General features: G+C 37.8%; 1 protein-coding gene across 5 annotated transcripts in view; it reads right to left on the bottom strand.

Annotated features, from left to right (window-relative positions):
• foxp1a (forkhead box P1a) overlaps positions 1-17,150 on the bottom strand; it is a 52,087-nt gene that overhangs the window by 29,855 nt on the left and 5,082 nt on the right. For 2 of the 5 annotated variants that reach the window (XM_067372042.1, XM_067372041.1), the window contains 2 exons: positions 6,215-6,357; positions 2,163-2,252 (listed from right to left, as the gene is read on the bottom strand). In XM_067372042.1, the coding sequence (XP_067228143.1) occupies positions 2,163-2,252; positions 6,215-6,343 (219 nt within the window). In that variant the 5' untranslated portion in view covers positions 6,344-6,357. Of the gene's footprint in view, positions 1-1,528; positions 2,109-2,162; positions 2,253-5,975; positions 6,069-6,214; positions 6,358-17,150 lie in introns of those variants that run through there. The other 3 variants (XM_067372043.1, XM_067372044.1, XM_067372045.1) reach the window with 3 other exon arrangements.

The following is a 17,150-nucleotide window of genomic DNA, read 5'->3' as shown; positions in this document are numbered from 1 at the left end:
ACAACTCAGCTGAACTATAGTTGCTTTTCCACCTTCGAGCCAAACCGTTCCCTTTGCTTAACCATTCCATTCCATGCCGATCCAGCCCAGCCGGTATGGATGTGGTGTCATTTTCCGCTGTGGGGCTGATAACGGCCGCTCTTTGGAACGTAATACACACGGAACAGTCATTGCCTTGGTAAGGCAAGAGTTTACCGACGATATGAGATGTAAATAGTGACCATTATAGAGGATAATTATGCATTTCTTTTAATTTTATTATTAATTTGGGTATACGTCACGCTTACAGAGAAACTGGAAGCCAGGCAACAGACAAGTGACCAATCCTGAATTGCAGCGTCACTATATGTATTCTACCAGAACGGTTAGCCAACCGTACTGAGAATTCCTGGCTGATTACGGTTTGTAATCGTACCGTGCCGTAAAAGGCTCAAGTGGAAATACAACTGGAACCGTTCGGCCTGACGGTGGAAAAGCGTTGTTCTGCCATTGTACTTTGGATTCAAGTCAAAGTATTGTTTTACAGTTTATCAGCAAAATAATACACATTTAAGATCCACAAATGGAGCCAGTTCTTGATTCCCAATCCTATATGCTGTTTTTGTATACATGGCCAGACACTGAAGGCAAAGATTTTCCTTGAAAAATGACTTATCACTGATTCTGTTCCTTCATTAACAATTGAATTTCAGAGGTACTGAACTAAAAGAGTAAACAAAAAAAAACGCATAACAAATGAGACATTTGCTTGTGAAAGAGCTCCGAAAAGTCAAATGCCTTCGAGTCTCAACACAGAAATATTTTAAAGCCTGTGAGAAGAATGTAAGCATGCCAGCAAATTAATGTAAATATTCTCTCTCGGGGGCACAGCAAGCACTGATGAGTGTTGTCTCCATGACAACAGACAAGTCCAAACATTGTTTTGTTGTTGTTATTGTTCTTGCCAGTGTGTCAGAGAACCAACTCCCCATGAGTGAGTACATGTCAACAAGCGATCGCTTCTGAAAACACAAGCCATAAATCAACAGGCTTCAGCAGCCCAAAAACAAACAGAGCCCGTTGTTATTCCCCTTCAATACCTTGAACAATTTTGGTGTGGTTCCCCGCCCAAAGTAAAAATAACATTCTTTCCTGCACTGTGCATCTGGGTAAATATAAATTGCAAAGGCAAGAGGGAAAAAAAAACAACAACAGGGGAAAAAGGCACAGTTCTGTGAACATAGCCTTTAAAAGACAAAGAGAAGTAATTCAGGGAATAAAATGACAGCCTAAGGTCCCAGTGACCATTCAAAGCATCCAGCCTTATGTCAGATCAGATATTATGAATCAAATTAATACAACAAACTACTTTTGAATTCATGATCTCTAAATTAAAATGTGAGCATACAGAAAGTTGCAGCAATTTAGAGATTTTAAAAGAGAAAATGTGTATTAAAGATACAGACATCAAATACCTGAGCACACTAAAGCAAACATTATAGGTCTTTCCCTCTGCGACTAAACCAGCAAAGCTTGTCTCAATACTCACAGACCTTGATAACTCCATTGGCGGCAAGAACAGAAAGCAGCGCAGAATGTTTGAAGACTAGTCAGAGTGCCAGTGTCCTCCCTACTGTTTCAACTACCCAGACCAACCCACCTCCCCCTCCAATAACGCTCTCACTAGGATCTCAAATCTAACGTAACCCTCCTGTCACGTGCTTCGGGCTAGTAATCCCGCCCCTTACACTTGCCATTGTGGCATGTGGACGTGAACTATTGACTATCTGAACTCTAGTTCCACCTCTTGCATTCACATTCACATGAGACTCGCGTAATAAGCGTTCAATTCATGATGAATAAATAAAGGCAGCTGTGCACTGGGCGGCATATAGTGTGTTTGTTTGTGGCTAAAGCTCTACAGCTGTCTAATTCCCCTCAGTAGTACACCCTTATCTGTTAACTGACAAGACAGAAAGTACTCGTTTTACAATAGGCTACACATGCAATAAAAGACTTGTAATCTTCCATCATAACAATATGTAATAATAAAACAGCCTTCATTGCCCCATCTGTTTATGATCTGTTGAAGGCAGCATAAACAAGTTGGTTTGTGTAATAGTGTAAACAGCAAGGTTCTCTGGAGGTGCGTGTGCTGCGGGTGGAGGAGGGTATGGCTCTACCTGCGTGTCTGCCTCCTTTTCCGTGCTCTTGGGGGACTTCTCACCACTCGTTTGCTGCTGCTGCTGTTGTTGTTGAGCAACTTCTAGTGCCTGAAGATGCCAAAAAAACAATAACAAGTTTCTGATTGGTTTCTGAGCAGCTCTGCTCTCCCAGGATCACTCACATTGTTTTCAAGGCGGCAACATATTTCAAGGTTTGTTAATAATGAAAGTCATTTCTTTTATTTCCTGTCAAACTGTGTTAAAAAGCTTGTTCACCCAAAAATATAAATTCTATCATCATTTACTCACCAACATGTCATTGCAAACCTTTATGACTTTTTGCGGAACGCAAAGGAAGATATATTACTGCTCTTTTATTCAGCAAGAATGCATTAAACCATATACTGTGAGCATACGCTATATGCATTAACCAAACCTGTATGAAAAGTCACACACCTTTGGAATGACATAATGCTGGGCTAATGATGAGAAAATTTTCACTTTAAGATTAAGTATACCTTTTAAAAGGAATAATTCACCCAAAAATGAAAATTAGCCCCTGATTTACTCACCCTCAATGTGTATATCGTCTCTCAAATGAATACAATCAGAGATATACTTAAAAATATCAATGCTTTATATGGTAGTGAATGGGGGGCGTGATTTTGAAGCCCAGAAAAAAATGCATCAATCGATCATAAAAATAATCTATACCGCTCCAGGGGGATAATAAAGGCCTTCTGAAGTGAATCGGTGGGTTTTTATAAGAAAAATATCCATATTTAAAATTTGATTAACTATAATAACTAGCTTCCGGCAGACTGCCACATGCGTCGATCTACGGCAAAAGAGTTATCTCTGACCCGACGCAATGACAAACGCGGAAGTGCAGAGGAGAGAGCAAAACAAATCACCGGTCATGGATTAGAAGTCTAAAACAAACATTTTTAAAGAGAAATGTCAGAGGATTTCGATATAGAACAGCTTGAGTTTGTTGCACAGCCCTATTTGTTTGAACCACGAGAGGCATATATCGCGTCAGAGGGTTACTCTTGCGGACTTGTTAGTTATTTAAGGTAGTTATTATATAGTTCATAAAGTTTTAAATATGGATATTTTTTCTAACAAAAATCCATCGCTTTGCTTCAGAAGGCCTTTATTAACCCCCTGGAGCTGTATGGATTATATTTATGATGGATGGAAAAAAAAAAATCACGCCCCCCCATTCACTGCCATTATAAGGCTTGGAAGAGGCCAGGATATTTTTAAATATATCTCTGATTGTGTTTGTCAGAAAGAAGATAGTTATATACACCTAGGATGGCTTGAGGTTGAGTAAATTATGGGGTAACTATCCCATTAAGGAAAGCTCCACTGGAAATATCAAAGCCAAAGATGTGATGGACAAAAATGAGGGTTAATTACTGCACGTGGACCACAGCCATAATGCACTTGACAAGCCCTCACAGAACAAATAAAGAGATGATTGCACAACATTTTTATTTTATAATAACCTGTGAGCATCCGGCTATAACAGTCACACTGCGGACTGCACAAAGTGCAGATGACTCAACCTTTGACTCTAAACAGCCGCAGTCCCTTGGTGATTGGATCCTATCATAAATTCCTTTTGAAGATTATCACATGGTAACATTTGTAAAAGCATTAGCATAATTCTTTGCATGAGACAATCTAAACCTGCTCTTTATTTAAACCAGAACATTAAACGCCTTCTGGAAAATGGAAAAAACAGTTGTCAGGAAACAGTAACAAAGTAAATACATCAGCTGTGCCAAAGCAATGAGAGGTCTCCAAAAGTTGTTGAAAGGATGTTTCTCTCACTCTCTGTTGCTTTTGTCTTATTTTCCATTGTGAGGCCCTCTAGATAGAAATCAAGGAAAGAGAAATGCAAATAGTGAACGCAAACAATATCCACAGTGGTGGGACCATCCTCTCGGATATGACCTCTTACACCTCTGAAGGGTCAAACATCTGGCCCTGTGGAACTCCCCTTTACAAAAAGAAGGGTGGAGAGATGAAGAAACGGATATGGGAGACTTCAATAGATGAGTGTGAAAAGAAAAGGGAAAGCAGACAGATCATGACACAGTAATCCTTGGGAGATGAAAACAACATGGGAAAGCATTTACAGGAGCTTTTTAGAGCCTTCTGTCATTGTTTTAATACAGGACCGTGCCCTGAACCCACAGCTGTCTGGCTTATATTCCAGAAGTGACATCATACATCTGGAATCTGAACATGGGGCATTGGAGTGATGTGTGGGTGCTCTCAGCATGAATCTGCTGTACTTAGTCAGTGCTGTCACAATTTTACAATGTGCACATCCATTTTGCGCACACACATACAGAGAGACAAAAGCTTGTGTGACAAAATGACAAAATATTTTTGAGAGACAGAACTGAAATCACTGAGCCCCCGATTCACATCAATGATTTAAATGAATTAAGATAGGTGTGTCGCACAATTGCTCAATTTTTCCTAATAAGCAACAAAGCTATTGTGTAACATATGTTGACATACTAATAAAAACTTCATTGCTTTGAGAACGCATTTCCTGGAACGTTTTCAACACGTCAGTTTCTTGTAGGGCTTGGTATCGGCACAGATTTCACAATTCGTTTCCGATTTAATTCCAATTTTGATTAATTTGTGCCTGATGAAAGGTGCATAAGGTGCATTGTGACTTTATTTTCAGTTTAAAGAGGTTAGTACGCCCAAAAATGATTTTTCTGTTACCATATACTAAGCCTCGTTTTGCTTCATCTTTAAAAACTCACATAAAGATATTTTGATATTTTCTGATATATTTTTTGTCCATGTAATTAAAAACATTATACTTTAAACCATATTTACCACTATAGCTTTATTTATTTGATGTGCTCCATGCATGCATGTTGATCAAAAGCCTAAATAAAACCTGTTTATATAACGTTATCGTGTCTCAAAAGAAGACTTGCACTGCGTCTGTGTAACAAACAGTAGTTGTTTATGTATTTATTTATATATCATTTATATCCGTTTATATATATATATATATATATATATATATATATATATATATATATATATATATATATATATATATATATATATATATATATATATATATATAATCGAAATCAAATAGAAATCAACATTTCCCTATTATATAGTATGCAAAAAACAGTACGCCAAAAGAGTAGCATGCCCAAATACATAGTATTTGAAAAACAGTAGGCGAAAAGTCCCCGGATGGCCTACTACTTCTGCTGAGATTCTGAAGTTGATGGACACTTTACTATCCCATGAGGCCACAGGAAAGGATTTACAAATGCCAGTGAAGCGACTGATGCTGGTAGGTCATGTGACGGTAACAACGTGGCAGATGTAGAAATTCATTCATACTACTGACACTCATACTATATAGAACATACTTTTTTAACATTCACAATGTAAATTCAAATGTAGTACCTACTCAGACAGAATGCGATTTTTTTTTGTGTTCTTAAGTATGTGTTCTTAAGATGAATTTTTGGGTGAACTAACCCTTTAAAATACTAGGTAAATAAAACAACAATACAGAAAATGAGATGACAGAATGTCTCCTCTTTAAAAACTTTATGTGGTTTAGTGGTATGAATCACATGCTAAAAAAGTGGAAGGTCACGTATCCATGTCCCATAGTATTAATGCAATATTATTTAACATATTAGGTTTATTATTAAATTAAGTATCAATTGGTTACATTGACTTGATGAACCTGAACTGTATAGTGCTATTCACTATGAATTTCAGTAGAGGAGCACAGGGAAATTAAGCATTAAACATGACCTGCAAGTACGAACGGTCACAATGCTTAGAATGAGTTACTAAAAGCACAGTCTGCATCAGGTGTCAGATGAGATCTACAGGAAGAGAGGTGCACTATTTAAAAAAAAAAAAAAAAAGGATTAATATTAAGCTATTCACATGTATCTTATAATTAATCTGAAAATGTGCACCTAGCTCTAGTTTCAAAGCACGTAAGAAACTTGTAGCTAATGTATTTTGAGTTCGTTTTAGGTCCTTACCGGTGTTTGAGCTGTGGATGATGGGGATGAAGATGTTTCTCTGGTCACTCTCCTCTCTCTCTCTGAGCTCTGACCTTCCTGCCCAACTGGACTGCTATTGGTTGTTTGATCGGTCTTGGACTCCTGCATGTCGATAAGACAACCTTAAATACAGGAGGGGAAAAATAAGACGGCTGCCAGCAAAACAAACTTCTTTTTACATAGAAGTATGTGCTTTGGAAAGCCTTTTCCTTTATTTTCTTTCCTTCTCCCCCCACGTAAGCCCAACAGACTAGATCATGACAAAACATGCACTTTGCCAACAGAGTTGATATCTCAACACAAACATTTGTGTTTGTACTGTTCACAAATATGATCATGCATTATAAACAAACAGTTCTGAGAATTAAGCATGTCATGCCTACAGACATGTTAATACAAATAACTGACAGTTGCTCACAAAGGCGAATCTTATATTGTGCTGCTGAAGCCTTTACTAGAGGAAATAACCATGTCATAGTTGAACATACATTGTAGCAAGATCAGAAATCATCATGGGACTATATGGCAATGGCATGGCAGAATGGAAATTGAAAAGAAACCTTTTCTTCTATGCACCTCGTCTTTGGTAAGAGGCCTTTTGAAGGGTTGAAATCAGATAAATATCTGTTTTGACCTTGAACAATCAATATCCTGCGTCTTCATCCTTAAAGTCGACAAACATCTGTGTGAAACAGCCTGATCGCATCAGTGTGTTTACAAAAAACTGACACGGACAAAGACAACATTCCTCTCAGCCTGATACAATCAGCAAAGAGAAAGGCTCGAGTTCTAACAGTACTTCTTTTTCAGTATCAGAGATGCTGAAGCTAGTTTAGTAACTAGGGCTGCTAAATTAAGGTGTTAATTATTGTGAATAATTATGATAATGTTATGAAAATTGTGCCACCTGACTAGGGTTGGGAATCGAAAATCGATTCCAATTCTGGAATTGGATACTTGTGTAAAATTAAAATTTTGATTCCTCCTTGTGCATTTTAAAGTGGTTTTGAACCATTCAAGCGAAAGAAGACATGAAAGAGAACTCAATTCTGTTTTCTGTGCTGGGCACATTCACAGCACACACAAATACTGAATTGAGTTCTCTTTTACATTATCTTGCACTCTGATATAACATCTCACTTTCAGCAGTTATTTTATCTATGGTTCGTAACATTTCTTACAGATTTCTGCTTGTTGTAAATCAGATACAGATAAATTAGCACAGTACCACAGTTGCGTGTTTGAATTAGTCATACCGTCTCTCAATTAATTGTGAAGCTGTGGGTTGTAAATAGTTACTTCAAAAGTAGAAAAATATATGCTATAAGTTTGGAGTTTCTAAGCTACTTTAGTGATAAATCACAGGACAGCGCTGACAACAGTGTTAATTTTGACAGCAAACTTTGATTTAGTTTTAGTCATATTTTAGTTTAGTATTACTTACACCACACTGGAATCGATACTGGGAATCGAATCAAAAAAGCAGAATCAGAATTGCTACAATTCAAACGATATCCAACCTGCATTTAAAATTCCACACTAAGGGATTTTCCTATGTCAGATCAATTTCCACTATGTCATGTTTTTACATTTTAAAAACACAAGGCTCATGACTTGAAGCCCTGAAAAACAACAAGACATGGTGCGCTAGTGGACTAAGACGCCAGTTTACGTTGTAAAATACTGCAGATAGAATGTAATAACACGTTATGACAATAAGACAAACAAACAAACAATATACCAAATACAAAAAATGTAAAATATATATTGACAATATAACCTATTCCAAAGCCACTTTTCATCTTTGAATAAACTATTTTTATTTGAGGGCAAATATTGACATATGAGATTAATTGCAATTAATCAATCCGTATGTTGTACAATATTTAAATAATTTAAAAAAAAAAAAGAAATCAATTCAAAGCGCTATTATTTCAAACAAAGTATTTTTCAGCAAACACAACCGCAAGAGGCAGGTTCTTATGAATATCGGTAGAACCTGTCTGCCTGCCTTCCATGAAGCTTAAAATAAAGCATTTAAGACAATGCAGCTGCGTGGGCTACATGTACTGTTGAAAAACGATGATATGTTGAAGGTTCTCTTTTTATCCAATCCTCATGTTGGCGGGAAGCCAGCCCAGTCTACTTGTTTAAAGGTGAACTGGTCATACGAAAGCTGAAGTTACATAAAAATATAGATTGTAACTTCATAAATACTTATTTCTTTCAACCCCAAGTGCTTCATATAGCCCTCCATTGGCTGGTTCGTACATAGTTAAACACTCTCCCACACAAGCAGGGGCCAATATTTGTTAAATAACTGATTGCCACCATGACTACAGTAAACATTGGGGCCCTGGGTTTGGTGTTTATTAACAAACATCTTCCTTCTGGAGCAATTTAACATTAACCAGGTGGTACGATCTGCAGATCTGGCAGGTGCCATAATACACAGGGAGGGCCTTATGTAAACAGCTGGGAAGGGCGGGGGAACGGCTCAAAAAGCAACACAGCTAGAGTAAACAGCGAAGAAAATCTCTAGACAAACAAGCAACCCCTCTCCTGACATGAATGTGAACCAGAACAGAGCTCGTGGGATTTGAGTGCTTGTTATTTAGTGCTGCTAACACAGCCGCTGCCTGTTTCGGCTGGCAGACACTGTGTTGCACTTTCACTGAAAACGAAGGACAAATTTCAGATTGGTGTGAGGTTGTTTACATAGTGTTGAGGTCCATAAAATAATTAGCATGAAAGATATGGACTAAGCATGGAATAGGCAATTAGTACTCTTTTCCAAGTGTAAAAAAGAAGATGTACTGATCCAAAGTATTAACGCTCAAATAAATGCCACATGTTCCCTAAGAGGTGGAGTCACTACAGCAACAGCACTATGTGCTTTGTGTGAACTACTTTGTCCCTCATTTAAAATAAGATTATCTAACAAAACATCCTAATTGGCCCAAAGGTTTAATTATGCTGTGATGCACCAGGGGAATCGTGCATTGTAAACAAAAACACAACGACTTTTGTTTAGGCAAGGTGCTACATGTCTGCAACTCCTTTAACCCCTTAATTAGTGTTGTCAAAAATACTGAATTCAATACTAAATCAGCACTGAAATTTTAAAAATGTGACGCCTTGAGTGCTGATAGACGCATCGACACTCACAGTCCGCTGATAGACGCCTTCTTTCAAACGTGTCTGTGTGTATCTGTGCAAGCGTTTGGTGAAGAGCATCACTGATGTCCATTTACAACATGTTTTTGAAGCTTTGATCATTGTAGCCATTCACAGACGTATCTTAAGCGTGTGAACAACGGCCAATCAGAAGTGTTTATGAATTTGCTCAACAGTGCTAAATGCATCACATTTTTAAAATTTCAGTACCAAAGTCAGTACTTGACACCACTAACCTGAATATATTCGTAACTTTTAATGTTGTTAATTTTATAAAAAGTCACCATGTAACATTTTAATGATGAATTCCCAAAAAAAAAAAAAGAAAAAAAAAAAAAAAGAAAGTCAAATCTGTCTTTTTTCCCCCCGATACTCCGTTTCACTTGGATCACAAAAAAGAACAAAATATCTGCTACTTCTGTTTCATTGTGACCAAGCAATTCATTAAGCAATTTGTTTCACATCAAGGTTACACTGAATGGACCAATCAGCATCCAGAACTACCATCCATTTATAAAAGGAAAAAAATGTCAATTGCAGTAAAAAACATGCTGGGATGAAGCGCTTCACTGATCACAGAGGAGGAAAGGTGGAGTAAAAAGGCATCCAATGTAGATTGCACAAATATCCTGCTTCACATAAACAACTGAGAGAACATTAGTGTGCATGAAAAACACGTCAAATATGCACTGAAACATACAGGGTACATAATGAACGCATTACAATGTAATGCAACCCGTCCACAAGGGTGGAAAAAAACCATGAGTTAAACGGTGTCATTCAGGCTGCCAACACAAGCATGTTTTCTGTAAATAGATGTGTTAGAAATAACTACAAAATGCTAATCTGAACCAGTATTGGCCTGTTTGACTGTTTAAAAGAAATGCTAATGCATGTTTGTTTGGATTTTACGTTCTTACATTGTCAGAATCATGAAAGGGAACAAAAGCTTGTCAACAGTGTAACTGCTGAAGAATGTTTTGTGTGTTTATTTGAATTACACTGGCATCGGTCTATTTGTACAGATGATAGGCCTTCATCTCATGAACGTTCCTCTGCATTCCTAATGCCTCATTTTCCCATAGACACAAACTTTAGCCGACAAGCAACACAAACATGAGGATTTTAGGGGAAAGGTGAGGCCTCGAAGCCTCGAAGGACTTCAACTGTCAGGAAGGGAAAACATACACCAACCTGAAGGAATGCCTTTGAAGTCTCAATGAGGAGATATTGATACATAATACAAACAGGGAGGAAAGCAAAGCCATAAACGCACTCTCAAGCTCTGAACATAATGTTAGGAGTTAGATAGAGAGGTGCTTAAAATGACGTAGCATCAAGACGTGGCTCTTAAAATGAATTACTGTAATAAAATTAGCAAGAACATCAACAGAAAAGGTTGTTTGTTGTGCAATTATGACTAGGTCCGTGGATGGTGGGGTTTATTACCCATAATGCAATTGAACATTCAACTGGACAATTAATATGCCTAGGCACAGTAGACCAAATAATGATATAAAGAAAACAAATTAATCAGACTCATTTTACCTATTAAGTCTCATGAATGTGTCTCCCGCCCCCACGGAAAATAAAAACCAGCCCATCAATAGACATCCTCAGGCTATTCTGTTATAGAAAATTAAACTGAACATGAATCACAAGTCAGATAAAAAAAACAAACAAACAAAGCGAATAGTCTACAAATGAATCACTCGATAGATAAAGGTTTTAAAAAGGGGCACAATATGGGGAGGAATTAGAGCTCGTATTACAGGAAGATGTTGGGGAAAAAAATAAATCATGTTTGACTAGTTAAATACATTTGGCTAATTATTCACAATATGATATTTTTACTTCCGCCAGGTGCAGCATGATTGACACCACACCATCAGACTGTACATTGACCAAAGTGATGTATTTACTCCATATGAGTCTAATGAAAGGAAATCAACACTAGAAAAGTAATGAAATTCACAGGCACAAGACTACACAATCTTTACAAATGCTTTCACCTTAAATGCCATTCAGAATAAGTAAACAAATTGTATCCTTCACCCCATTTCACTCACCAAATATCGAGAAGCAACTTGTTGCCAAAGAACTTTCCTACTACTGGTTCGATGGATCACCTGAGAACATGGCACCCGGAACACCAAAAAGAGTTCAATTACCCAAAACTTAGGCTTGTAATAATAATAATAATAATAAATTTTACAACTTTATGCACAAAATGAGCTAACTTCAAATGTGATGCCTGCTACAGGTTTCAAAATAGTTGAGATTTTTTTTCCATAGGTGAAAGATCTGGACTGCAGGCAGGCCAATTCAGCACCCGGACTCTTCTACGACGAAGCCATGCTGTTGTAATAGCTGCAGTATGTGTTTTTGCATTGTCCTGCTGAAATACACAAGGCCTTCCCTGAAACAGACGTCGTCTGGAGGGGAACATTTGTTGCTCTAAAACCTTTATATACCTTTCAGCATTCATAGTGCCTTCCAAAACATGCAAGCTGCCCATACCGTATGCACTTATGCACCCTCATACCATCAGAGATGCTGGATTTTTAATTGAACGCTGATGACATGCTGGAAGGTCTCCCTCCTCTTTAGCCCAGAGGACACGTGTCCGTGATTTCCAACAAGAATGTCAAATTTGGACTCGTCTGACCATAGAACACTCACTTTGAAACAGTCCATTTTAAATGAGGCTTGGCCCACAGGACACGACGGCGCTTCTGGACCATGTTCACATATGGCTTCCTTTTTGCATGATAGAGCTTTAGTTGGCATCTGCAGATGGCACGGCGGATTGTGTTTACCGACAGTGGTTTCTGGAAGTATTCCTGGGCCCATTTAGTAATGTCATTGACACAATCATGCCGATAAGTGATGCAGTCTGAGGGCCCGAAGACCTTTATTGGATGCCCGTGGTCTTCAGTCTTGTAGATGATGAGATTAACTTAATTAGTTGCTAGATGTTCTCCCAGCTGAATCTTTTAAAAATGTCTTACATTTTCAGCCATTTGTTGCCCCCGTGCCAACTTTTTTGAGGCCTGTAGCAGGCATCAAATTTGAAATAAGCTCATTTAGTGGATAAAAGTGTAAAATTTGTCTGTTTAAACATTTTTATGTTATCTATGCTCTATTGTGAATCATTTCCAGAAGTTTTTGCCCAAACTTTAAATTATAAAAACTAGAGCTAGCTCTTAACTTTAAGATTACTTTCGCGTCGCAGCAGAGTATGCGGTCCATCATAAATCAAAGCAATGTGACAGACAGTGGTCAGAGGAAAACACCTACAAAAGGTGGCACAGTGGACGACACACTCATCTGTGTTTGCAGTACACAAGCAGTGTACGTGGTTGCTGTGCACGACAAACGCGAAAGCACAATGGGCACGTGCTGCTCCCGCTCTGCACACACACAGCTTCTGCACTTCCTCCACTCTGCTTGCATGTCCTGTCCAGTGTGAAACAGGCATTACTTTCTTTTATTGAACACAAAAGAACATATTTTGAAGTTTTTTTTTTTCCTCCATACAATAACAGCCAGAGGGATCTAATGCTGTTTTGGACCCCTTCGACTTTTACTGTATGAACAAAAAAAAAAAAGGCTGAAACCTTCTTCAAAATATCTTCTTTTGTGTTCCACAGTAGAAAGTCAGGTTTGACAAGACATGAGGGTAAGTAAAAGATGAGAGAATTTACAACATTGGGTGAATTGGCCCTTTAAAACAAGCCAGCAAGGAACTTACATGATGACTAAAAGGCACTCAAGCAGGTGCCTACTAGCAGAACAATGAATGTTTCACAAGACATCCGTATTCCATGAACTTCATGAAACAATCATTTACCTTTAACCTGTACAGACTTATTTTGGAAGGCTTTTCAAACACTAACACTCATGAGAGCTGTGGTTTATGTCAACTGTGTACAGTCTCATCTATTTACATCAGACACTTTATTACTGCTGAATCTGACTAAAAAAAATGATTGAACAGCAAATAAGGTGTAGACAGCTAAAAATGAGCATCATGAGTTCATTCAACCAGGTTTTGGCAGCAGGACGAGGCTGATGGGAGCAGTTGCCAGAAATACGGGGCTAATGGGACTATGTAGTAGGCTATAGCATGGTGTCTGGATGCATGGGTCTATTTTTAGAGAGGTTTCTGAGATAATGGAAGAGGCAGCCCTCATTGAATATCACATTTCATAGCCGGGCTATGAACACATGACAAATTGTGCAGATACACAAAACCACACTGTACAGATACCAGCCAAGTAAAAGATAGGAAGGCTGCATCAGTGAAATTACAGGGCCAGACAATATTATCTTGGAAATGTGTGACAGGCTTAGTACAGAGAGCAGTTTGCTATAGTGCCTGCTTTTCATTCAGGTGTACTACTATGTAAATACACTTTACTGAGATGGAAATTATGTGGTTTCTACAGAGAGACTGAACATCACGGTGATGAATGCTTGTCAAGAATTAGATTCTGAGTCTATTTAAAGTTTTTATACTTCACAAATTGTGTGTGCAGACTACAGAATTCAAGGCTAAAAAGCACATTTTGTGCCAAGGACATAAAAAAAAAAAAAAAAAAATGATGAGCAAATAGGACTGTAGTTTGGTAATATCCTCTTTTGCTTTAATACATTGTACTTTTTTGGTTTTAAAATTGAACAATTGAACAATATTGGGGGTTGCACCAAAATTAAAAGTCTGGCCAAAACTTAAAAGCCAATAATTATTAAATTTCTATGGCCGATAACCAATCTTACAATTTTATACTATTTTTTCCAAATACACTACCATTCAAAAGTTTGGGGTTAGTACTTTTTTTTTATTTTATTTTTTTAAAGAAATTGAATAGTTCCATAAAAAAAACATGTCAGACAGACTTAGAGGTTTTTGCAGTTGTTGTTGTTGTTTTCTCTATCTTTAGATTCAGTAATTTCACTTTAATGTGTTCTACATTCATAGGGGCCGTTCACACAGAATGCGTTTTTATATTCCGATGTGCTACTTTCCCATTGTTTTTCTATTTAAACACTCTTGACGGATGCGCATGACCATTACGCTAGCGTCTCGGGTCTTTTGTAGCGCCTCGCACATGAGCGCTGTGTTTTTAAGATGCCGTGTCAAGTTAAAAGAATTTCAACTTTTACACACAGCGCCAATCATCAATGTCAGTTCCAAAACAGTGGACCAATCAGAAGAACTTGGAGGTGGGCAAGCGTTGCAAGCTTCTGTTTACATTAGTAAGTTGGCATGACAACTGTTTTATTTGACGGCAACATGGCGGAGGAGGTGGCCATTATTATTTCATTTTCATTTTATTTTATTTTTTTCCATGTCAAAACTTGTATCTATAAATTTTGCTGTTTGCCTATTCTATTACTTCCGTTATTGTCGCTATTGCATCACGTCTCAAAAACGAGTCTCGAGACCCTCATGTTCTACTCTGCGCTTTTTTTAAAAACCATTCCTGAGCATTTTTAGATGCATTTTGTGTGAGTGTCACACGAGAGCGGTTAATCAGGTGCGGCACCAAGTGGTCGGATAATTTTCTTGTTTTAACGGTTATCATTGCTAAATTGTCAACATATAATTATAACGCGTGGAAAAACATTAAATTTGAATTAACTGGAAAAAAAATTGCCCAGCCCTAGCTACAAGTCATTTTAAGCAGCATAATAATGTTCATTATGAAAAAAATTATGCAACCTTGAAAAAAGAAAAAAAAAAGTATTTCCAATCACCCACCGGTAACCTCAAGCAAACAATTCATATAATAAAACAGACCTGTGGCATAGGCTCCTCTAGATCACATCAGTGGTGCACAAAGTGCTCAAACTCTCCAGGATGGCAAACAATGATAGCATAACCACACTTACTGTTCCGGAACATTTGAATAGGTGTGCGAGTCAGTTGAGATAGGGCAGCAGAATAATCACCATTTCCATATAGATAGTGTAGAGTGACAAGCAATTCCTTCTCAACTCTTCAGCAACACCTTTCCAGTCCACAAGGTAATCTTGCACGTATTTATCAGAAACTGAATATTATGCACAGAAATTATGAGCTATAAGTTTCGTTTGCTTCAAAAAAATAACCCACACAGAGGACTCGGCTTTTTCACTATGCTAACGGGAAAAGGTAGTGAGTGAATAACGCTAACCAAGAAAGAACCTGTCACCTTGGCCAGCCAAGCAACCAGCCATCACACTTCCTCACCACAACAAAGTTTGCTCAATGTTAGTGCACTCATCTGAAACCCCTTTCACCTGAGGGGAAACCCTTGGTGAAGCCAGAATTTAAGAAAGGGGAAACAGAACCTAAAACTCCCACGTAAAAAGGAAATATCTGTCACGTTCATCTATGCATCCACGCCTATGAGCGCCACACGTGCCGCTTCCTCGGAAAGAACAAATCGCATTACTCTTACTCCTACATTCTCTCATGCTCGTGGCACTCCCTTCAACTATCACACCATTTGTCTCAACAAATGCAATATAGCAATTTAGGTACTATAGATTGTTGTTTCTTATGCAGACAGCAATCACTGTAGGACGTCTGAGTATGATATGCCATAAAGGTGTTTATGTCTAGAAAACTGTTAATCATTAACCAGATTATCACATTGACATTACCGGTTCCTGACCATCTTATTCAATGTGCACCAGGAGGTGGGGGAAGTTATGTCATTAAGAAACGAGGCATCGCTTTTGCGCAAGTCATTAAAGCTGTTATTACACAAGCATGGCAAAACCTGTCAATCGCCACATCGTTCAGCCAGATACTTAGAGTGACAGACAGAAATGGGCAACGTGCAGTTCAGAAATACTTTTTAAAAGGACAATAACTATCAATATCACAGTTGTGAAACAAGACAGGTCATCACATGAAGCTCATGGACAGAAAAAAATGCCTGGAGGAGAAAGATCTGAAAGAAGATGGTCCTAACAACAGGGTTTCCCAATCCAGGGTCTGGGAGGGAACTGCAAGGGGTTTGTGAGTTGATGAAAAGCTAATGATTAAAGGGATTAGTTCCCCCAAAAATGAAAATTGTGTCATCATTTACTCACCTTCAAGTTGTTCCAAACCTGTATAAATTTATTTTTATATTTGGAAGAATGTTTGTAACCAGGCAGATCTCGTCCCCCACTGACTACCATAGTAGGAAAAATACTATTGTAGTCAATGGGGGGCGAGATCTGTTTGGTTACAAACATTCTTCCAAATATCTTCCTTTGTGTTCAGCAGAAATTAACACAGGAAGCAAAACAAAGAAATTTATACAGGTTTGGAACAACTTAAGGGTGAGTAAATGATAAACGTATTTTCATTTTTGGGTGAACTATCCCTTTAATTAAACTGAAGGTTATATTAAAAATAAACAAATAGGGCTCCACAATTAATTGAATTAAAACTGAAAGCGATATCTTATCAAATTGCTGAGATTTAGTAGTTATTCATTTAAGTGATTAGTTGACTAATATAAATCATAATAATGAGCCTTTAATCACCAATATATAACACATAGCTTAATCAGTGCTCAAGCGCACACAAAACTTGCACCAGTAAAACGCAATGATTATGAATGTGGCGTAAAAAAATTAATAAACTTCTAAACAACTTATTGATAAACTAGTGTTTTGTTTGTTTTCGGCTGCAGAGATGATGCTGACTCGTCATCTCCGCAGTAGTGGACGTGCCTAAACGCACTTTTCATAC

Source organism: Chanodichthys erythropterus, chromosome 20, assembly GCF_024489055.1.
Source record: "Chanodichthys erythropterus isolate Z2021 chromosome 20, ASM2448905v1, whole genome shotgun sequence".
NCBI classification, from domain to species: domain Eukaryota; kingdom Metazoa; phylum Chordata; class Actinopteri; order Cypriniformes; family Xenocyprididae; genus Chanodichthys; species Chanodichthys erythropterus.
Note: the sequence above shows the minus strand (reverse complement) of the source record. Positions and strands in the feature narration are given on the sequence as shown.